Genomic DNA, 23,838 nt, shown 5'->3' with positions numbered 1-23,838 from the left:
GGCAAGAATACTGGAGTGGGTTGCCATGCCCTCCTCCAAGGGATCTTCCTGACCCAGGGATCGAACCTGTATCACTTTGAGTTCAGTTCAATCACTCAGTTGTGTCCAACTCTTTGCGACCCCATGGACTGCAGCATACCAGGCTTTCCTGTTGATCGCCAACTTCCAGAGTTTACTCAAGCTCATGTCCATCAAATCGGTGATGCCATTCAACCATCTCATCCTCTTTCATCCCCTTCTCCTCCCACCTTCAATCCCTTCCAGCATCAGGGTCTTTTCAAATGAGTCAGTTCTTCACATCAGGTGGCCAAAGTATTGGAGTTTCAGCTTCAGCATCTGTCCTTCCAATGAATATTCAGGACTGATCTCCTTTAGGATGGACTGGTTGGATCTCCTTGCAGTCCAAGGGACTCTCAAGAGTCTTCTCCAGCATCACATTCAAAAGCATCAATTCTTTGGCACTCAGCTTTCTTTATAGTCCAACTCTCACATCCATACATGACCACTGGAAAAACCATAGCTTTGACCAGACGGACCTTTGTTGGCACAGTAAAGTCTCTGTTTTTTAATATGCTGTCTAGGTTGTTCATAACTTTTCTTCCAAGGAGTAAGCGTCTTTTAATTTCATGGCTGCAGTCACCATCTGTAGAGGTTTTGGAGCCCCCCAAAATAAAGTCTCTCACTGTTTCCATTGTTTCCCCATCTATTTGCCATGAAATGATGGGACCAGATGCCATGACCTTAGTTTTCTGAATGTTGAGCTTTAAGCCAACTTTTTCACCCTCCTCTTTCACTTTCATCAAGAGGCTTTTGAGTTCTTCATTTTCTGCCATAAGGGTGGTGTCATTTGCATATCTGAGGTGATTAATATTTCTCCCAGCAATCTTCATTGTGCTTCCTCCAGCCCGTCATTTCATATAATGTACTCTGCATATAAGTTAAATAAGCAGGGTGACAAGATACAGCCTTGACGCACTCCTTTCCTGACTTGAAACCAGTCTGTTGTTCCATGTCCAGTTCTAACTGTTGCTTCCTGACCTGCATACAGATTTCTCAGGAGGCAGGTCAGGTGGTCTGGTATCCCCATCTCTTTAAGAATTTTCCACAGTTTGTTGTGATCCACACAGTCAAAGGCTTTGGTGTAGTCAATAAAGTAGAAGTAGATGTTTTTCTGGAACTCTCTTGCTTTTTCCATGATCCAGCGGATGTTGACAATCTCTGTTGATCTCTGGTTCCTCTGCCTTTTCTAAATCCAGCTTGAACATCTGGAAGTTCATGGTTCACATATTGCTGAAGCCTGGCTTGGAGAATTTTGAGCATTACTTTGCTAGCATGTGAGATGATTGCAATTGTGTGATAGTTTGAGCATTCTTTGCATTGCCTTTCTTTGGGATTGGAATGAAAACTGATCTTTTTCAGTCCTGTGGCTACTGCTGAGTTTTCCAGATTTGCTGGCATATTGAGTGCAAAACTTTCATAGCATCATCTTTTAGGATTTGAAATAGCTCAACTGGAATTCCATTACACCACTAGATTTGTTTGTAGTGATGCTTCCTAAGGCCCACTTGACTTCACATTCCAAGATGTCTGGCTTTAGGTGAGTGATCACACATCGTGTTTATTTGGGTCATGAAGACTTTTTTGTATAGTTCTTCTGTGTGTTCGTGCCACCTCTTCTTAATATCTTCTGCTTCTGTTAGCCCCATACCATTTCTGTCCTTGATTGTGCCCATCTTTGCATGAAATATTCCCTTGGTATCTCTAATTTTCTTCAAGAGATCTCTTGTCTTTCCCATTTTATTGTTTTCCTCTATTTCTTTGCATTGATCACTGAGGAAGGCTTTTTTACCTGTCCTTTAGGAGAAGGAAATAGCGACCCACTCCAGTATTCATGCCTGGAAAAATCCCATGGGCCGAGGAGCCTGCGGGGCTACAGTCCATGGGGTCACAAAAAGTCGGACACGACTGAGCGACTTCACTTTCACTTTGCTATTCTTTGGAACTCTGCATTCAAATGGGTATATCTTTCCTTTTCTCCTTTGCCTTTTGCTTATCTTCTTTTCTCAGCTCTTTGTATCACCCTTTGTCTCCTGTATTGGCAGGTGAGTTCTTTACCACTAGCGCCACCTGGGGAAGCCTTGCTCTGTTTATCTCTTTTTAAAGTGTCAGAACCCCGACATATAGAACAACAGCAGCAGCAAGTGGGCCTGTTCCAGAGGGAAGGGAAGGAGACTGGGAGAAGCCTGGGAGAGGTGCTTCCAGCCTCCCATCATTCCTTGAGGCTGCCACTCATCTCCTCCCTCCACCCCCGAGTCCGCCTCCTGCCACCAATACCCCACCCCCCCACTCCCTCTACCCAACACAGCCTGGACTTACGGTGCTTTGAGGGGCCACCCAGACAAGAAGCACCAGTAACCTGGGGAGAAGTGGTTATGCAGGTAACACCGGCCACTTGCTTACTGGGTGAACTTACAGGCACGTTTCGTTTTATTGTGCTTCACGGATATTGTATGTTTTTAGAAACTGACGGTTTCTGGCAACCCTGCACTGAGCAAGGCTATCGGTGCCATTTTTCCAATAGTGGTTGCTCACTTCATGCCTCTGTGTCTCATCTTGGTAATTCTCACCGTATTTCCAGCATTTTCATTCTTATCAGATGTAACACAGGGGTCTGTGATCAGCGATCTTTGATGGGACTACTACCTCTTGCTTCCCAGGTGGGACTAGGGGAAGCAAGTATCCTGTGTAGGCTAACTACTTCCTAGGACTGGTGTGAGGATAAGATGAGATGCTACGGATAAGGCACTCACCTGCCAGCGCAGATGTAAGAGATGTGGGTTCGATCTCTGGGTCGGGAAGATCCCCTGGAGGAGGGCAGGGCAACCCACTCCAGTATTCTTGCCTGGAGAATCCCATGGACAGAGGAGTCTGCTGCTGCTGCTGCTGCTAAGTCGCTTCAGTCGTGTCCGACTCTGTGCGACCCCAGAGACGGCAGCCCACCAGGCTCCTCTGTCCATGGGATTTTCCAGGCAAGAGTACTGGAGTGGGGTGCCATTGCCTTCTCCACAGAGGAGTCTGGTGGGCTGCAATCCATGGGGTTGCAAAGAGTCGGACATGACTGAGCAACTTAGCACACACTGCCTCTTGCTGATGGCTCAGATGACAGTAAGCATTTTTTAGCAATACAACGTTTTAAAATTGTGGCAGGCATGCTGATTTTTTTTCTTTTGATGTAAAGTGATTGCACACATAACAGACTGAGGTGTAGTGTAAACACCATTTTTTAAAAAACATTTGCTTATTTCTTTGGCTGTGCGAGGCCTTAGTTGTGGCATGTGGCATCTAGTTCCCCAGTCAGGGATTAAACCTGGGCCCCTGCACTGGGAGGCCAGAGTCTTAGCCACTGAACCTCCAGGGAAATCCGTGAACATAATTTTTATAGACGCTAGGAAACCACAAATTTCCTGTCCCTCGCTCCATTGCAATGGTCTGGAACCGAACCCTCAGTCTCTCCAAGGTGTGCCTGTACTTACTTTTTCTCGGCCTCCTTTGCCCCATCCAAAGACTGGGGCCTGTGTAGGCTAACTACTTCCTAGGACTGGTGTGACGCTAAGATGAGATGCTACGGATAAAGCACGAACAGTGCTGGCAGGGACCCACCCCTCAGTCCCATTAGGACCATGCTCTTTCTCTCTGGGCCCCTCAGAGCACAGCCTGGGGGTCGGAGTGTCTGAGTGCAGAACTGGGTTTGCCCTCTACAACTGGGGAGCAGTGGACCCCCCTGCCACACGCACACATGCACCCCTGTACCATAAGGGGATGGGAGAAGCAGTAACCCCCTTCTGAACTTGATGTTGACTTTCACTTGCCTCACCTGGGCCTGGAGGGCCTTCTTAGGCCTGGAGGGGGCCTTATTTGGCCGAGGGAAGTTGTCCCTGCACCCCTCGCCTGCTGTGGGTGCACCCGGGGCCTTAACTGCTCATCTGCTCTCTGTCAGGCTCTGACACCAAAGGTTCACCCTGGGCTGAACCAAACAGATGGCTTGGCTGACGGAGGCCCTGCTACTGAGAAGCCCTCAGGGAGAGCAGCCAGGGCAGAGGGCGGATGGAAGATGCCGCCAGGACTCAGTGAGTGTCCCCTCTGGCCAGGCTCTGCTGGGGCCTCATGTGCTTCTTCTGACTTGGACCCCATTCCAGCCCCTCGAGGAAGAGGAATGGAAGGAGGGCGCAGACGACCACTGGCTCAGGGTCACCGCCAAGGAGGCAGGGGAACAGGTTGGTCTTAAGGGGAGTGCAAGCTTCTTCTCTGCTCTGTTCTAAAGGGAAGCAGTTGCATCAGGAAGCCTTGATTCCTGCTCATCCGGGCGGGGTCCCTGGCTCAGGGCCCAAACTCCAGCCGGTACCCCTGGGTATCACCTCTTCCTCCCCCCAGCATGGATGCCACCCCGACCTCTCCCCTGCCCAGTGAGACACCACAGGGACCATCTTCCCCACCCTGCCACCAGACTGTGCGTCCCTGAGCCGTGCTGCTGTTGGCAGCCCCTCCCCTCCATCTCTGCAGGGAGGGAACAGGCCCCCACCCTGACTCCCGGCTGCAGACACCCGCCCCCTGCAACCTCATCTGACAGAGGCCAGAGGGGCCACCACGAAGACAGCCACGTTTCTACGTCCAGCACAGACCTTCCCCTGAGCCCTGCAAGTCCAGCTGCCCACTGCCTGCAGGCCCCAAAGGCAGCTGACAGTCCACTCGCCCCAGGGCAGATCCGAGGTCCCCCCCAACGAGAACCTACGGAGTCACTCCCAGCACAGCCTCATCCTCCGTTCCCCAGAGTCAATCTGGCGCCGTTTCACCTCCTGATTCCTTTCTCAGATCCATACACTTCTCTGTGTCTCCTCTGCCATCATCCTGGTCTAACGCATCCTCATTTCTCACTGGGACCAGTGTTCTAATCCCTCCTGTCTACTCAGGCCCATCTCTAACCCCTGGCCAGTAGCAGCCAGAGAGCCAACAGGGCCACAACCCCGCGTAGAACTTGGGCTTCTTTGCTTGTCTAGCATCTTTGCCCTGGGCCCACAGGCACTGCATGGTCTGGCCCTGCTGATGCCCTCGCCTGGAGCTAGTCTTGGCGTATTCACTGTCCTCCAGCCATACTGGCCTTCCCTTGGTGCTGGGACACACCATGCTCCCTCCTACCCCAGCGCCTTTGCACAGGCTGATCTCACTCTCTGGCTGGAGTGCCTTTCCCTTGTCAAGAAGAGAAGAGTGTAGAAATTTATGTTTATGAGAGTCACAGCATCGCCCGTACTCACGACCACCCAGGAAGCAGGTGCGGAACCATGAGGATAAAGCAGAGAATCAGTGATGCTATGGGGTGAGAAGACTTGAGACCACCCTGAAAAGTGGGGGAAATAGATGGTTTCCTCTTGGGTCAGGGTCTAGCTAGGTCACCATCTCCTGGGACAACCCCTGACTTTTTTTTCCAGCAGGGAAATACATTCTTGACTTGCCCATATGACTATCTTAACCCAGGGAAGGCCAAGGAATGAGCAGGAGAAGCTGCCATGGTGGAGTCAGCTGATACCAATGGAGGAGCCTGATTTTTCATCTTGGATCACGTTCTTTGGGGACTTCCTCATTTCTCTTCATTGGCATTCAGTGATGAACAGGACTGGTGGACTAACTCAGTACCCATGGAAGAGTGCCCTCTGCCTCAGCTCCTGACAGCCATGTGACAGTCCTGGCCGATGAGACCTAAGCGGATGTCTTAGGGAGGTTTCTGGGAAAGAAGCTGGCACTGCCTTTTCAGTTTCTTTCCATCTTCAACAAGTGGAATGTCTGGAGCCATGGCAGCCATTTTGCCACTGTGAGGTACTAAGCACAAGGAAAGGCTGCAAGGATTACAGAGACTAGGCCTTGGCTGACATGATGGAGCCACTGATAAATAAAGAAGCCACCATCTTCCAGAATTCTTACCGTGTGTGAAACACAGAGGCATTTGCCTTAAGTGTAGATTTTCAGTTTCAAATATTTTGCTACTGACTCAACACTGTGATGAGGAAGTGAGGCAAAGTCAGAAATGCATCCCGGGCTTCAGGGAACTCGGCTTTGGAGAAGAAACAGAGTGAGTCCCTCAGCAGAAGCTTTTAAAAGGAAGAGTGCTCGGGGGGATGCCTGTGCCTCAGAAAAGGAATCCCAGAAGTCAGTCTCAGACAGTCCTGATGAGGAGCAGGGGAAGAGTCACGGAACTAATGCACCTGCCCAGGGATCTCTCTGATGAGCTTCGATTTCAAAGCCACGCCTGGGAGAAGGAGGGAGGCAGTGTAGTGGAGGACGAAGCCAGAAAAGAACAGGGCCCATGGGAAACATCCCTGAACAATTCTCAAGTGGCTTTAGGAAAGAGCTTTGGCTGCAGGCAGCAAGCAGTCCTATTGGTAGAAGTTTTATTTGTCTTTATCAAACCCTGTATTCATCAAAACCATAGTCAAAGCTACGGTTTTTCCAGTAGTCATGTATGGATGTGAGAGCTGGACTACAAAGAAAGCCGAGCACCAAGGAATTGATTCTTTTGAACTGTGGTGCTGGAGAAGACTCTTGAGGGTCCCTTGGACTGCAAGGAGATCCAACCTGTCCATCCTAAAGGAAATCAGTCCTGAATATTCATTGGAAGGACTGATGTTGAAGCTGAAACTCCAATACTTTGGCCACCTGATGCAAAGAACTGACTCATTGGAAAAGACCCTGTTGCTGGGAAAGATTGAAGGCAGGAGGAGAAGGGACGACAGAGGATGAGATGGTTGGATGGCATCACCAACTCGATGGACATGAGTTTGAGTGAACTCCGGGAGTTGGTGATGGACAGGGAGGCCTGGAGTGCTGCAGTCCATGGGGTTGCAAAGAGTCAGACACGACTGAGCGACTGAACTGACTGATCAACCGCTGAGTTGCTGGCTGCTCTGCTCCATATGGTTGTCGGTGGCCCAAGCACCTTCTCTCTTGATGCTTGGATATTCTAGGGGATCACCCTCCCCTGCAAGGTCTGAGATGGCTTCAGCCATGAGCTGGGGGCAGGGGTGGTGAGAGGGAGAAGGGGTGGGCCCAGCACTTTCTCTTCAGGACATGGCTCAGGCGCACAGATCACCTACTTTCCTCCCTTTGGCTAGAACGTGCCACGTAGCCTAGCTGCATGGGAGGCTGGAAGAGCAGGTCAACCTGGTGGTCACTGGGTCTATAAACCTCCTCTTTCCAAGGAGGAAGCCTCAACCGAACACGAGGGCAGCCAGCTGTCTCTGCCACTGCATGGGGAATCTGAGGTCCAGAGAGTGAGTTTTGGCCAAGGTGACGTGGCTGCTGACAGCCCAGGTCTGCCTGCCATCACGGCCTGAAACTGCCCCCCTCCCCGTGCTTGGCAGCCTCTCCTCAGGGCTGAGACCTAACTCCTGGGGTGGCTGTCCCTGCCCCCAGCTCACAGCAGCCTCATCCCAGGACCTTTATTTCTGTACTTCGGTCTTTTTCACTCAACGCAGGGACACAGGACCATAAGGGATGGAGGAACATGACTCTCTGGGCCTGGGAATCCTTTGACATGACGTGGGCAGGTGCAGGAGAAGAGGGTGCTGAGTTTATGAGGCAAAGCTGAAGCTGGAAAGAGTCTCATCAGATGGCCGGGCCAGGCCTCAGCCCAACTTTCCCCTTCCCCGGGGGGATTCCCCTTGTCTTAAGCCCTACCCCCGTCCCACCCTAGTCCCTTCTAGCCCATCATCCGGTTTTATTTTCTTTACAGTGAGATGATTACTTCATGTGAGATTATGACTTCTTATGTGCTTGCTGCTTGCTTATCATCTGCTTCCTCTAGCCAGACTGTAGGCCCTGCAGGAACAGGGGCTTTGCCTCCTGTCCCCTGCTGCGGTTCCCAGCACCTGGAGCTCTCCCATGGGAGCCTCATCAGAGGCCAAATCAAGCACGGGGTGTGGGGCTCGGTTCACCCTCATTCTCCCTGCACTGCCCCGCCCTCCCCCAGCCTGGCCTCACACATCCCCCTGAGGAGTGTGGGGACTGGTAAGTAGGAAGGGGGATCAAGGTCAAGGGCACTGTGTGTCTCACCGAGGGGACATAGCAGGACGGGAAAGGGCTTCTTCTGAGACTTAGATGAAGTCCTTGGGTTGCAAAAGAAGCCAAGAAGTCTAGGAGCTTCCCTGACTTTGGAGGCTAAGGTCAGGGAAATCTTATTCTCTTGGGGCCTGGGGGTGCTTCCACATGACAAATGTGGGTTCTCCCCAAATAAAGTGCACAGCTGAGGAGGGGCCCTGCTGTGTAACTCTGGTTTTCCTTCTTGAGACCTGCAGTACCAGAAGCTCAGGGAGTGTTCTACTTGGAACACCGGAAAACTCCTAGTTACCCTTGAACCCCAGTCAAAATGCCCACTCCTCTGGTCTGTGCCACTGATGGACTGTCTGCCATTCTCATCCTTTAACCCCTTTGGCTGGATCTCAGGGGCATGAATGGAGCCTTCCTTAGCCCCCATTCAGGAGTCCCACACCACAGCCAATATTTCCACGGGATTCCCTGAGTGCCTTCAGATCTTCTGGGGTCACACTGCCACCCACCCAGCTTGGCCAGCCACCATTCCTGATGGACAGGTCTCCCCTGCCAAGGGAAGCAGGGCCTGGTACCTGCTTGTTCAGGAACAGGTCCCTTCCCAGGAGGCATTCCTCTCTGCTCAGCAGGACCCCGTCCCGACTCTGGGGTTCTCTCCGGCAGCAGGCCTCCGGCACCTCATCACTGTCCAAAGTCAGGAGTCGGAAAACTGATGCATACTTAAAGTCTTCGGGCCCATTGACCCCACAGCAACCAAACTAGACAGAGCAAAGAGAAGGGGGTGGGGGGTAGGAGCTGGAGCCAGGCATGAGAGTGAGGAGGCTAACGCAAAGCTTATCCACAGGCCACTGCGAGGCAGCGCGGGGCGGGGGGGGCAGTCATGATCCAAGCAGGAGCTGGCTCCACCTGCTCCTGTGCAACCCCGGGAAAGCCACTCAGCCTCTCTGAGCCTCCAGTGTCCTCATCAGTAAAATCAGAGAGGTGGTAACAATTCCTACTTCACCGGCACTCAGCACTCAATAAGTAGTTGCTATGGTTACTATCACTGATGACAGTTACAACTGCTTGAGGACTCAAGACAGGGAGGGCAAACAGGTTTCACCCTGAGTTCGGACTGTGGCTGATGGGCAACGGCTGCCCAAGATGCTGTGCGGATGGATGCCGGTTCTGAGGCTGGGCCTGGGCCAGGCGGATCAGTGCCTGACTGATCACTGATATCTGCACAGGCGCAGAGAGCAAGGCTCTGGAGGCCAGATAATGGCTCCCCTGGGCATCAGGGCTCTGAGGGCTCAGAGCATCCCTGGGGCCACTCACCGTGATCATGACAGAGTTCCAGGTGGCGGAGAAGACGTCCGTGTCGTTGTTGCCCTGGTAGTGCTTGGTGAGCTCCTTGGTGAAGAATTCACGGGTGAGCTGGAGGCAGAGGGAGGGGCTGGACTGAGAGCCATGGCAGCTAGATACGGCGCCCCTTCCCAGGCTTCTCCACTGATCTGCTCTGGGGGAGGGTGGGGGGAGGCCTCTGAGCCCTAGTGCCAGGGACCCTCCTCGGGAGCAGCTGACTTGGGGCGGGCCCTTGGGGTCCACCCCCCACCTCTAAGCACTTGTGGCCTCCCTGCATCATCAGATCCCCAGCATGAACACGCAGACTACCCACACAGCCCTCAGCAACCACCTGGGAACCTCTGCCGGTACTGCAGCTCTTTCTAGAGGGTGGCTGGTCCACACGGGGGGGCTCACCCCTCCTGCCACTCCCTAACCCTGAGCTGTTCCTCAGACAGAGCCGAGCGGATGCGCTGTGTCCTGGGCCCTGAAGAAGCCACTGTGTGTGCAACAAGACATCTCTGCAGAGCCGCAGAGGCCCTTGGAAGTCATTGCTACCTTCAAAATACTCCCCAGAGGCCTGATCACCCTGCTCCCCTCTGCAGGGAAGGGTGGGGCCTTCGGTGGTTAGAGCCTCTGGGATAAGATGGTCTCTGGGGGTAAGTGGCCCAAAATGCATACTTGCCAGGGCCTCATCCAGGAGGGCTCTGCCCTGTTCTCCTGCTTGGTGCAGATTCTGCGTGGGGGCTGGGGGTCGGTTGCGGGGTGGGAAGCCTCTCTGACTATCCTTGGACTATGAAACGACCGCTGCTGGGCCAGTGCTGGGCAAGGCATAGAATGGAAGATTCTAGAGTCAGGGATGGGGTTGCACCAGACGCTTGGAAAGAGCGGAGACCCTTAAGGGCCCTCTGACTCTGACCTTCTGGGAAAGCCCTTGCAGGGACAGGCTCGCAGGTTTCTTTTTGGGCTGTGGGGCTTCACTGGGTGAGGTGGTGGATTGTGATTGGAGCTGGAAACACTGGAGGGGAGGACGCTGACTCTGTGAGACCCTCTGGGGACGGAGGGGCTGGCCACGAATGGGCCAGGGCACACGAGGCCAGGTACGTACATTCCCCCTGAAGATGAAGGCCAGGATGGCTGCTGAGAGCTCTGCCAAGAAGATGATCAGGATGAACAAGAAGAACTGCAGAGAGAAGGGGGCAGCCTTGTGAGTCCCGAGGGCAGGTAGGAAGCGGACAGCTGACCCCTCTCTGAGGCACCCTTCCATCTGTCACACGATGGGGCAATGTACCGATTTCATAAGACTGAGGAACTTACCTGCCATAAACCAGACATTTTTCATAATAAACACCCCAAAAGTCCATCTTTGGAGCCAACAAGGTTGTAATACAAATATGGAACAAATAAACATACAGATATGTCTTCTGTGCAAATGGCACTCTTTAGAGGGCCCTTGTGCAGTGGGAACTCTGAGCAACCGTACTTGGCAGCCCTTGAAGAATATCGATGTTGAAACTTGTTTGGACCTCCCCCAGGTGGACTGTCCAAGTAGTGGGAATCCTGAAGTCCCTGGGGATCCCTGGCTGGCTGCCCCCACCCTATCAGGCCCAGGCCACCTCTCCCTGCCTGGCTGCCCCTCATTCCCGTGGGTAGTAGGGGCAGTGACGTTACTTTTCAGCTGCGATAAAGGAGCACGATTGGAGGGAAGGTGGTATGTCTATTAAAATCTGAAAACCCAGGGGCTGGGAGTCTGGAATCTAACAGAGCACACTCCCCCCCACCCCATGCCACTCTCTGCATATCTCCATGTCGCCCAAACTCGCCACGACACCTCTTGCCTCGGGCACCTCACACGCTGAGCTCCCTGGGAGGCCCTGCCCTTGCTTGCCCACCAGCACGCTGCTTTCCAGACTCGGTTCCTGGCTCCCCCACATCCCAGGGCCCTGCAGAAGTGTGTACCGCAGCCGCTGCGCCCTGCCGGATCACCACCATCAGCTGGGATCCAGCGGGCAGTGTTCTCGATGCCCGGACAGCACCGGTGCTGGTATATGGCTCTCCGATGAGTAAATGAATCCACGAGTGACCAGCTCACCATAATGACCTTGCTATCTGCTATCTCCAGGCCCGGGCCATCATGGGTGCTGTTGTGGGTGGATGGTTGTGTCCTCATCACTCAGCATTGTCCGCTTGCACTGGGACCATCCTGGAGCTGTCACCCCACCTGGAGACCACCAGCAGGGCCCTGAAGCCCCAGCCGCACACGCGCACGGTGGCCCCAGGACCTGCTCCCTTGCTCGGGCCAAAGTCCTCCGAACTTCCAGTGTGCACCGTGTGTGCCCAGGCTGGAAGGAAGCGAAGGGTCCTGAGCTTGTCCTCAGCACTTCAGCACCCTCTGCCTTGCTTTGAAAGTCTTAAGACCTGGAGGCTTTCCTGGGCTCCAGGATAACATGGTGTGAGGATCCTGCGTTCTAGAATCGGAGGTCCCCTGTTTCTTTCCACTGTGCCGCTTGCCAGCTGGGCCGGCTCCATCAGGTTCTACCGTGTCTGGGTTCCAGTTTCTCCATCAATAGAACAAGGGTGTTGATGGTCAGCAGCTGCTTTGCCAGGCTGCCCAGAGGATTCAGTGAAATGGCTCATGTACGATTCATGCCCAGGTATTAAGCGCTGGATGCGGAGGGAGTGCGTGAGTGCTAAGTTGCTTCAGTTGTGTCCGACTCTTTGGGACCCTGTGAACTGTAGCCCACCAGGCTCCTCTGTCCATGGGACTGTCTCCAGGCAAGAATACTGGACTGGGTTGTCACACCCTCCTCCAGGGGATCTTCCTGACCCAGGGGTTGAAACTGCGTGTCTTGAGTCTCCTGAGTTGGCAAGTGGGTTCTTTAACAGTAGTGCCACCCAGGAAGCGCCAAGCGCTGGACAGGTGATAGTTATCATGCGTTTTCCAGAGACCACCCATGCCAGTGCTTGTCTCCAGGAAGGCCACGCTCGCGCTTGGTTCTGAGCCACCACTGAGCCATTCTCACACTGTGCACGGCGCTGCACCGCATTATCTCACTGGTGGTGCTAAGTCCCCTGGAAAGTGCACGCACACTCCCAGAGTGATGAGCACACGGAGTTCACGAGCTCCGTCTCATCCATAGTTTATAACTGTCTAAGCTGAGATCGATAGGCAGAGACAGCTCCGTCACATCACTGGGGTGGAAACCATTTCCGAGGCTGCTCTTGATGGCAGCCTGAGGACTGCCAGCAACTCCATTGAGAGGGCAGAGGGCAGGGCGGGGCTCCATGGAGGCCTTGTGAAACAGAACCAGATGACCATTTGTCACCAGCCAAATGGAGGTGCCAGGAGCCCTGCCAGGGCCCTTCATCACTGTCAGAGGGATGAGAGGCTGCAGAGGCGGGCAACATACCTCTTAACCCAAGGACCAGCTCGTGGAAGTGGAGGGGGATGGGATGGGCACTGTGGCCAGGGGCAGGCTGCCCAGGGTACAGGAGGCCTTCTGTCACTCTCTTTTCCGGCTGGGGAGCTCTACCTCCCAACTTCAGTCCTAGGTCACCCCACACAGCTGACTGCAGCGAGGCTTACTGCAGGTCTGCTTCCTGACCTGTCAGAACCAGAGCCCAGGTTTTAAGACTCAGCTGGCCTGCAGGGTCTCTTGTGGACCAACACCAATCCTTTCATTTTCAATTTATCAAATGCTTATATGTGCCAGGAACAGAGTTAAGCAAGATGTACATTTTCTTATTGAATGGTGATCACAGTATTATGGCTGGTAAGGTGGTATTGTTATCTTCAGCTTACATATGAGGAATCTGAAGTTCAGAGAGCTTAAGTGACTGACCCCAGGTCACACAGCCAGGAAGTGGCACGGGAGGGATAAGAACCAGGCTTTTCTGACTGCAGAGGCCATGCTCTGGCCCAGGCCCCCTCTCTGCCCCTTCAGTCCAGGCCTGTTTACTGAGCACATGCTCTGTGACAGGTACTGTGTTAGGTCGTTGTAGTTTAGTTGCTAAGTCGTGTCCAACTCTTCTGCAATCCCATGGACTGTAGCCTGCCAGGCTCCTCTGTCCCTGGGACTACCCAGGCAAGAATACTGGAGTGAGTTGCCATTTCCTTCTCCAGGGCATCTTCCTGATCCAGGGATCAAACCCTCATCTGCTGCCTTGACAGGTGGATTCCTTATCATTCTGAGCCACCCGGGAAGCCCACTGTGCTAGGTACTGATAAACAAATACACACAAGGGCGATGTGATCCCCTCTCTGATGGAGTTTCCACTGAGCCAAGATTCATGATCCATGAAATGAAATTCGTGAGATGAAAAGCATAAGTCATGAGATGGGATGAAAGAATAAACCTGTAACTCACTGACGGGGAAAGCAGGTCTCCCCAGAGGAAGAGGGTCCGCGGATCTCCTGGCCACTGCTCCCGCCTGAAGCAGGGCCCCCCAAAAGCCTGGGCACGGAGCGGGTGACATGAGTGTGTAAGTCACCTGGAGGAAAGTGCAGGGCTGTGGGGCCAACATGAGTAACAAGATCACTTCTGCCAGCATCTCCAGCATGAAACAATTGCCTCCTGCTTGACGAGATTACTCCTGGTTATTTGAAGGGGGATCCCGCCTGGACCCAGCCACAGGGCTGATGCTTTCTGGGGCTCCCCCGAACCGGGGCCTTTCCCAGAGTGTGTTTCTCTTGAGTTATCTGACCTCATCCCATTTGTCTGAGGGCACACTTGCCAGTAATTCCTCAACATCAAATTTACAACGCTTTGCTTAGGATCAGGCGATTAATAAAGGGGTAAAAGCTGCTATTTTGCCTACTTGTGAGCATTTCCAGACTTTTCTAACCCATCTGCCTACAATACATCTGCTTTTCGCTCTCATTTCTAATAATATTTACCAAATTTACATACTTGTTGTACAATTCAGCTCATTTTATCGCTTTTAAATTATACTCTTCCCTTTTTGCTATTCTCTTTTCCAATTTAGCATGCCTTGGTTATCAAATATTTTTAAAATGTGAAGCTTTCAATAAATGGGTTAGAAACATTCCTTGAACTGTTTATAGGTGAGCAGCCAGGCAAAAAAGGATGCCACGAAATGTCACTAATAGGCTGAAGTTGTCTTGTGGTCCATGAAAATGCTCTAGAATTGATCAACAGGACTGTTTGGAAAAATGTTTTAGAAAAGTAGGTCATTAGGTGACATCAGAACCATTGTTCCTGGGCTAAGGGTCACTGGGACCCCTTAGGGCTTAGCCTCCAAGCAGGGGCAGGGGCCCCCCAGGTGACCTCCATCTCCAGGCCTCCTCTCTCTGCGGGCCTTTGAGCCCCAGTTCCAGAGGGGACTGAAGTCACTCTCTTGGCTTCTCCCAAGACTAGTCTTTGCTTCTTCCCGAAAGGGTGACGAGGCGGCTCAGGCTTCTTTAACAAACAAGGAGGGGTGAGACTCGGTGCTGGAACCACCCTGCATGGCTGAGTCCAGGTTGGGAAAAAAAAGTGTTTCTTCTTACTTTTCAGATCATGAATCAATCTGAAAACCTTCCAGAAGCTGTGGGAGTCCCAGAAACACGCAAGCATGCACACCACACACACACAGAACACACATGTATAGGCACACACACAGAGGCCCAGACATAATATTTTGCATATAATTTTGGCTGAGTTTTGAACTGCTTGAGTGCATTCCAGGGGAGGAGCCTCTGGACCAGTCCCTCTGAGACAGCAGACCCGGGTCCAAGCGTCCCCTGCCTTTGACCTGCACTGTGACCTCGGGTTGTGTGCCTTAGGCTTGTGACAGAGAGGATAGTGGAGCGGACTGGGCGAGAGGGAAGGGGAGGAGGAGAGGGGAGGCAGGGGAAGTCCAGGAAGTGGGGGGAAGGGAGAGAGGGGCAGAGACAAGGGGGCGTCCAGGAGAAGGAGAAGGAAGCGCAGCAGAAACAGAAACCAAGGGATCAGGAGGAAGGCAGAGAGAGACAGGGAGGCAGAGGCAGAGGAAGAGCAAGAAAAGAAGGGGAGAAGCAGAGGCTGGAGGGAGACCGCAGAGGAGGAGGCGGAGAGAGGGGAGACTCTAAGGTTGGGGGCAGACCAGCCACAGCCAGGACTTAAGCCTCTCTCCGGGGAGAGCTGCAGCCAGCCCCCTCCTGGGTCTCAGCCTTCTCCCCTAGGCACTGGGGAGAGCGATGCCTCGTCCAGCTGGCAGGCTCTGAAGGAGCCACTTAGCTGGAGAGGGCTTGCGAGGCCCCCAGCTTGCTCCTGGCCCAGAGCGCCAGCGTGGTTTTTGTCTTGGCGTCAGAGATGAGCCCGTTCATGCTGGATGAGCCCCAAGCACCGAGGCGCAGGGTGGGCGGGGGAGGATGGGTTTGGTGTGTCCTGGGACCCCCGTACTCAGATCCTTTGAGTCCCAGGCTCCCCAAGCCCAGACCGCCAGCACCATTGGACACTGCACAGAGCTGTCCACCAGGGGGCGCTAGACGCCTTGCGAGGACGCATCGCTGACCGGCCCACGCCTCCCTATCGCTTAACTCCTGACCCACCCGCCGGCTCGCTCGTGAGGCGCGTCTGCAAGTTGGCCCAGCTGCACAGCCAAGGTGGGCTGTTTTTAACTTCCCTTCCGGCAAGATTGCGCTTAACCCAGTTTTCCTAACCCTGAAGGCACCTGGGAGGGGAGGAAGCCAGACAAGTGAGGAGAGAAAGGGCCGTGTGAATACAGGGGACCCGAGGAACGGGAACCCGCTGCTGGTCTCGTTTGACTCCCGTCTACAGCCGAGCGAGTTGGCCTCTCGCTTCACCAGCAGATGCTAAAGCTCAGAGAGGTTAAGAAACTAAACCAGAGTCACACTGTTTGTTATGAGACAGAGCAGGTCACACACACAAACCCAGCTCATCCTCCTGGGCTCGCCTGCCCCCCCAACCCCCCACATGACTATGGATGGTCACTCAGCCCCCGATGCACCTATACCATGAGCAAATCACGTGGCCTGTGACAGCAGGTCAAAGACCATTCAGTTCATGAATAAAGGACCTACCGAGATCATATCAGTTCCATTTTAGAAGGGGAAATGTGAAAGATCTTCCGTCTTTTATTTGAGTTCTCGGAAGCAAGCAAGTCGAAAAGCATCACGACTCAGTGCTCTCAGCTGACCCTGCGGTGGGGAAGCCTGGCCGTTCGGACCTGGAGGCCGAGGCCACCGCGCGCCTGGGGGCGGCTCATCCAGGCGGCAGGCACCGGGCCAGCATGGATGCATATGGCAAGGGTTGGTGGCTCTCCCGCTCCTGGAGGCCAGCCTACCTGGCTCATACCCCAGTGTGAGTCCCCCTTAGTGCAGGTACAGGGCTCTATCCACCCCCCTCCCCAGGGCACCCATGGGATACTCACAAACAGCAGCAGACACTTGTTCTCTCGGACGGCCCCGCAGCAGCCCAGGAAGCCGAGCAGAAAAAGCAGGCCCCCCATGGCCAGGAGGATGTAGGCGCCCGTGATGAGCAGGGGGTTGGCAGCCACGATCTCCCGGAAGCCGGTGGGGTCCACCATGACCCAGATGCCGATGCCCAGCAAGCAGGCCCCGCCCAGCTGCTCCCCAAGGCCAGGCAGGAGCACGGAGAAGACATGGGGAGACATGGCGGTTAGACACCCCCCCACACACACACCAGCTCCCTGCTCGAGGCCCTGGGGCGGAGGTGCCGAGTGAGCTGGGCAGAAACTCCCTCTGTGTCTTCCTCTGCTTTGAACGTCCCTCCTTAACTCTGACCTAGGGTGCATCACGCATCCTCCAGAGCCTGTCTCTGACCAACACTCTACTTTGGGCCGCCAGGAACCATGTCCTGTAGAGTCTATCTGCTACGTTCCTAGTCTCCTTAAGTGTTAGAGCTGCTGGGCACTGAGGTCGTTCAGTCCAACCCTCTGATTCCACGCTGAGCCCCAGAGGGGGGCCAACAAGTTGCCGAAGGTCACACAGTAGGTTCATATCAGAGCCAGGGCTGAGCCCCAGATCCCCCTGACTCCAGCCCCAAGATGCTCCCCAAGTTCGTGAACGTGCTCTGACCCCTACACTGGGAAACACAGACCAAAGCCATCCTCGTTGTCCTCACAGGAGCTCTCAGTTGGGGCAGGCTCCCCACTCTCAAATCCGCTCCTAGAAAGCCTTCTTGTTCATGACTTCCTCTCCACGGTCCGCCTCTCCAGGCCTTACTTATCTCTGGAGAGAGGCAGCTTAGTCCAGAGAAAGGGCTGTGCCACGCGTTCGCTGTGAGACCTTGGTCAAGTGCCTTAACCTCTCTGAGCCCTAGCTTCCTCATGGTTAAACGAAGATACTGTTTCCCACCTCCCAAGGACTTGAAGGTGCCTAGCAGGGTTCAATAGACATCCGTTCCATTGGTCTTGGGCACAGACCAGTCTATTGGAAACAGATCTGTTGCAGGAGAAATCATTTGGCATCATGGATTTTAAAGACTGGGAAGGGCTTAAAATCCCCATGTGGCGGGAAGACCAGAGAAATGACTTAAAACTGCTGGCTGATGGGGTCTGTGAGTGGGGGAAGAGCTGGACAGTTTGGGGCAAAAGATGGTCCTTTCAGGTGCGGTGCAGGGAGGGGTGGGGCGCGAGGCCTGGGGACCCAGGCGCAGCCAACAACAGAAGCAACATTTTGCCATCTGCTGTGCCCTGCCTTTCCCCCTGGTTCCCCACAAAACTTCCAGGAAAACCCATGTCCCCTCCTCACAGCTGCTGGAGGTTTGGGAGTTTAACGATTGCGTGCTGAGTTCTGCTTCAAGGGGGGCTCAGGCACAAACTGAGTGGCCCAGGGTCACCCCGCTTGGAAGTCAGGTCTAGAATTCAAGTCTGTGGAATTGCCTGCTCTTCAAAATTAGGGGCAGGGGAAGGAAATCCAGGAAAGTTGCTGAAGTGTACACAGAATAGTTGGAGACAGACAGACAGACGGAGTCAGTCTTGACCGGAAGGGGCCTCTCCTTCCTAGTGACCCTGCCCTGGCGGACTTCAGTGGGTCTTTACTCATCCAGGTCTTGGCTGCACTAAGGTCAAAGGTTGAGGTGGGGTCACGTGATGAGTGTGGCTCTGCTCCCGGGAGAGGCCATAGGTCTGAGCAGAGCAGGTGGGCTGTGGCAGGGTGCAGGGCTGGCCCCCTGAGTCCTTGGGGATGCTGTCCTTTCATGTATAGAATCCATAAATTGGATGGTGATGGAGCCAATACATTCCAGGCACATCCTTATCTTGCTTCATTTTCAAAGAATCTGTTGAGGTAGAAGATTAAGGGATGACGATGCCGAGGTTCAGGGAGGCGGTATGTGCTTTAGATGACGCAGCGGGTGAGGTGCAGAGTTGGGCGGAACCCAGGTGTCTCAGACCCGGAGAGGTTTCAGACTGCATCAGGTGACTACGTTGGCTCTGCTCCGGTGTCCACAGCTGCTCAGGGATTCCTGGCTTGGTGGCGGCCCCTGCTACCCTCTGATCATCTCCACCTTCCCTTTCACCTCAACTCCCTAAGAGGGGTCAGACCCCAGGATAGTAGCCGGGGCTAAAGCCTCTGCCCCCTTTTCTTTTAGAACAGCTGAACTATCCCTGGGCTGTGCAAAACGTCTCTCCTGTGATGGCAGGCTCTCCAAGTGGGGTGGGCACTACTCGGGGTCTCCCCACCATGAACCCCCAGCCAGGCAGGTAGGGCAGCTTCTAGCACTGGCCCCTAGACCTCAGCCCAACATGATTCTTCCCAAGCATCAGTCAGTTCCCCCCACCCCGCTGAGGCCTGGGGAGAACCCCAGACATGTTCCGGGAATACTCACAAATATGAAGAAATTGAACACAAACATCAGATACTTCATGCAGCTCAGACAGTCGCCTTCCATGGTGATCCCCCTGCAAAACAGCAAGGCCCCTTCAGTCCTCTCGCTGGGGGACCCCATCCAGAAAGAACCCTTGCCCATCCTCTGTCTCCTCCCCCTTGAGGTGTCCCAGCGGCCAGTCTGCCTCTGGAGCTGATAGGGGGAGAGAACAGTTGATCACAGTGTCCTCATCACAGGGCTTTGCCCTGGGGGGCTGGAGTTGGGAGCGAGGACTTGTGAGCCAGCCAGCCTGGGTTCTCTACCATTCATGTGCTGCGTGGTCTCAGGCAAACGGGGGCTTCCCAGGTGGCGCTAGTGGTAGATAACCCACCTGCCAATGCAGGAGACATAAAAGATGCGGGTTCAGTCCCGGGGTTGGGAAGATCCCCTGGAGCAGGGCAGGGCAACCCACTCCAGTGTTCTTGCCTGGAGAATCCCATGGACAGGGGAGCCTGGCCTACTATGGTGCATAGGGTCGCAAAGAGTCAGACACGGCTGGAGCGGCTTAGCATGCACGCATGCACCCAGGCAGATGACGCCACCTCTCTCAGTCCTGCTCGCTCCAAGTTGAAAAGGGAGATTAAAAGCAGAAGCTTCTTCCCCAGCGGTGTTGGGAGGATTAACTGGAATAATGCATAAACATGCTTAGCACCACGGGGCAGATGCTCAGAGGTATGACGTCATGATATTACTTGATTGCAGGCGTGAGCCTTCCGTTTGATAGATGAGAAACTAAGGCTCAGAGCCGAGAAGGACTTGCGGAGGTCACGGAGCAGGAGCGGGACCCAGGCCTGACAAACTTCCTACCACCCCACATGCCCTCTGACCAGAAGGACCTGCCCCCGGGGGAAGCGGTGTTACAGGGAAAGAGCTGCTGGCGCCTCCTGGGGCCTCAAGCCCCCAGACACTCCCCTGACCCTGACCACCTCCATCATGAGATCTATAGCATCCCACCTCCCCCTGGAGCCTCCCTGGTCCCTATGGACTCTTAAGCACATCCATGGCAGCCAGACAGACCACTGAATACAGTTCTATTCTGCCAGCATTTACTGTGCAATGACTTGATGCCAGGCACTGCAGCTTGAAAACCAGCCTTCCCCTGTGCCTGGGGGAAGCAGATGGCATCTGCTGTTACAAGTCAGCCTTCAAGGTGCTCATAAGTCGTGGGCATGTTCAGTACCCCGTATTCAGTATTCCCAGGCTTGCTTTCTGACAGCCCTGGGGAGAGGATGGCAGGCCCGGAAGGATCCTTGTTCCAGGCCCTGTCCTCCCAGCAGCCAGTGGAAGGCTGAGATGCAGTGGGGACCTGTGGGTATGGCAGGCCTGTGTAGCTAGCATCTCTTGGTCCATGTCATGCCCATCAGTTGTTAAACCATCGTCCCTGGCAATTGATCATCCTTGTCTCTTGCATCATCTCCAAGCCCAGGCTCTCTACCTCCAGAGCAGGTCCCCAGACCAAGCCAGCCACCCTCCTCCAACTCCTCCATCTCTGACCTTCTAGAAGCAGCATCTAACCTGCATTGGAACACGACAGCTTCAAGCAGGATCTCTGAAGCCAGACACACCTGGGCTCCAATCCCGGCTCTTCACACCTCTCTACCTCTGTGCCCGGTAATTGATGTAACCTCTAGAGACTCAGTTTCTTCATCCATGAAAGTGGGTATTTAGGACCTACATCGTGGCATGTTGTGAGGATTAAATGAGACATCCTGCATCAGGGCTCCCCACAGAACCTGCTTCAGCGAGGGGTGGACAGCTCTTACTAGGAACACACCTAACTTGACAGTCACCGGTGACTCCCTGGGCTGTTGTGGCCCATGAGATCAGGACCCCAGGATAATGACCTGCACCCCAGGCACTGCATGCTGACCCCTCTCCCTTGGGCACTTGGCCGATGCAACTCCACACATCTGCTGAGACCCCATGCTCCTTGGACAGGGGGAAGAAGACAGGAAAGAGCAGGCACCGAGGACGGATTCCTTGCCAGCCACACGCCAGCTCCAGGAAGGGACTTCCCTGAATTTTTCAACAGTGTCATAGGCAGGAAGCACCAGGTTCGTATCAGAGGTGAGGACACTGAGGCTCAGGGTGATGAGGTGGCCTTAACCTCCTGGAGCTTGTGCGTGGGCCCCTCGGTCCACTCCACATCCTGCGCTCTCCCTGTCCTGGGGGCCGGTGATCAGGCAGACAGAAGGGCAGAAGGACCCCTGGACTGGGAGCCGGGAGCCCCAAGCTCCACCTCTGCAAGTCACTTCTGTCCAGCCTCAGCATCTCCATCTGCAAAATGATGGAGAGGGATTTAACGGCCTGTGAGCTCCTGCTGTCAGGTTCTGACTTGGACGGGCCTTTGGAGGGCAGGAGGGACCGCCCCTGTGAGATGCTGAGAGAGTCTGCAGGAGGCAGGGCTCTGGGGCCCCGTCCTCTGCCCACCCAGGCAAAGCCTAGTCCTCAGGGTTGGATCTGGCTTCAGCTGGCTCTGTTTGGCAGTTAAGGGGCATAATAAACATAGCAGCTCATAAACGGGCTACCTGTATTTATTATGTATCACGTTCATTAGAGATTACATCTAATGGGCAGCTTGTGGAGTGCTGGGCTCCCAGACGAATGCAATAAAAGACGACGTGTCTCCTGGGAAGAGCCTCTGACCAAGGTGAGGAAGGCAGAGGGAGAGATGATGTGAGCTGGAGGGCGGATGGAGGCAGGGGGGCCTGGGCCCGGCTCCAGGGCCGGGAACCGAGTGGACATAGGGCTTGGGAGCCTGACGGAGGACCACGCCCCAGCTCGGCCAGGACCAGCTGGTGGCCTCGAATGAGTTCTTATTCTGCGAACGTCTACATTTCCTCGTCTTTACAATTAGCATAAAAATAATGCCTTCCTCATAATGCATGGAAAATACAGAGCACAGAGCTTGGTGCAAGGTAGACTGTAACAGCGCAGTGAGCAACATCCGGCTCCCCTGGAGCCTTACTGTGTGTCAAGGAACATGCACAGCCTCATTTAGTCTCCCTAAAGCTCCTGGAGGTACGTAATGTCATTGCCCTTGTTTCAGGTGAGGGAATTAAGCCTCGGAGGAGGCTTGTCTAAGATTACGCAGCATGGAAATGCCTGAACCAGGATTTGAACCAGGTCTGTCTTAATCTACAGCCTTAACTCTCTTTTTTTTTTAATTTGAAGTTTATTTTTATTTATCTGGCTGTGCCAGGTTCTAGTTGCAGCGTGTGGCATCTTTTAGCCTTGGCATGCAGACTCTCAATTGTGGTGTGTGAGATCCAGTTCCCTGACCTGGGATTGAACCCGGGCCCCCTGCATTGGGAACATGAAGTCCCAGTTACTGGACGACCAGGAAAGTCCCTGGAAGCACAGCTCTTAATCCTCGTTTTCAGTGAATGCTAATCCCCTTGCCACATTCATCCATTTTTCTCCCAAATTCAGGCCTGTCTTCACACCCCCTCTGCCCAAGGACTCAGTCATGTCCACCTCTTTTGTGACCCCATGGACTTTGGCCTGCCAGGCCCCTCCGTCCATGAGATTTCCCAGGCAAAAACACTGGAGTGGGTTTTCATTTTATACGCCAGGCAATCTTCCTGATCCAGGGATCGAACCTGTGTCTCTTGTGGTTCTCACAGTGGGTTCCTCTAGGCTAGCAATCTCCTAGAGCCATTTTCAGGATTTTACGTAACGTCTCAGAAATCATCCCCTCAGCACCGGCTAACTCATGGGGCAAGTGTCTTTGGTTTTGGAGCAATTCAACCACCCAGGTTGGGAACCTTATTTCTCAGGTTGTTCAGAAGTCCCATGTACCAGGTACATATGAGGCCGCAGTAAGAAGAAACATACTTGGTAAAGGCACTGCTGTTTGGCCAAAAAAGTCCTTTAAATCTTGGGGCCCAGAAAGATGAAATGCAAGAGACAGTATCACAGGCAAACTTCACCTTGTGTGTGCGTGGTCAGTTCGGTGGTATCCAACTCTTCGCGACCCCATGGACTGTAGCCCACCAGGCTCCTCTGTCCATGGGATTCTCCAGGCAAGAACACTGGAGTGGGTTGCTACTTCCTTCTCCAGGGGATCTTCCTGACCCAGGGATCCAGCCTGCCTCTCTCACGCCTCCCTCACTGTGTGTTTAGTCACACAGTCGTGTCTGACCCTTTGCCACCCCAGGGACTGTAGCCCACCAGGCTCCTCTGTCCGTGGGATTCCCCAGGCAAGAAGCCTGGAGTGGGTTGCCGCTTCCTACTCCAGCCTCCTGCATTGGTCTCCTGCGTTGGCAGGCGGATTCTTCACCGCTGCACCATTCATGAGCTCAGATCTCACAGGTGCTGGGAAGGCAGCTGCGGTGCTGTGGACCTGGCTCCCTTCCACGAGGTGCCTGCCCCAGGGTGAGCCTGAGAGGGGGCTCTGCACTTGCTGCCATGAGTCTCATGGTCTCAAATCTCTTGTGCCTGCCACAGCGCCCCCTGCTCCTGGACGCTGAGGCTTCCCGGCTCACGGATGGGTGTTTTATGATTCAATGTGACCCTGGATGCAACTGGCTGTTTCATGTATAACAAAGCCAGAGGTGTTTATGGGCTTTAAGGGGAACTATAATGCGAC

The 23,838-nt window shown here is 54.1% G+C and overlaps 1 protein-coding gene across 4 annotated transcripts in view; it reads right to left on the bottom strand.

Moving 5' to 3' along the window:
• TSPAN18 (tetraspanin 18) overlaps nucleotides 1-23,838 on the bottom strand; it is a 204,050-nt gene that overhangs the window by 7,195 nt on the left and 173,017 nt on the right. For all 4 annotated transcript variants that reach the window (XM_052652650.1, XM_052652653.1, XM_052652651.1 and 1 more), the window contains 5 exons: nucleotides 19,209-19,281; nucleotides 16,789-16,983; nucleotides 10,523-10,597; nucleotides 9,409-9,507; nucleotides 8,670-8,852 (listed from right to left, as the gene is read on the bottom strand). In XM_052652650.1, coding sequence (XP_052508610.1) covers nucleotides 8,670-8,852; nucleotides 9,409-9,507; nucleotides 10,523-10,597; nucleotides 16,789-16,983; nucleotides 19,209-19,271 — 615 coding nt within the window. In that variant the 5' untranslated portion in view covers nucleotides 19,272-19,281. The remainder of the gene's footprint in view (nucleotides 1-8,669; nucleotides 8,853-9,408; nucleotides 9,508-10,522; nucleotides 10,598-16,788; nucleotides 16,984-19,208; nucleotides 19,282-23,838) is intronic.

The sequence above is a fragment of the Budorcas taxicolor genome, chromosome 15, assembly GCF_023091745.1.
Source record: "Budorcas taxicolor isolate Tak-1 chromosome 15, Takin1.1, whole genome shotgun sequence".
In the NCBI taxonomy this organism is placed as follows: Eukaryota; Metazoa; Chordata; class Mammalia; order Artiodactyla; family Bovidae; genus Budorcas; species Budorcas taxicolor.
This window is presented reverse-complemented; position numbering and strand designations above follow the sequence as displayed.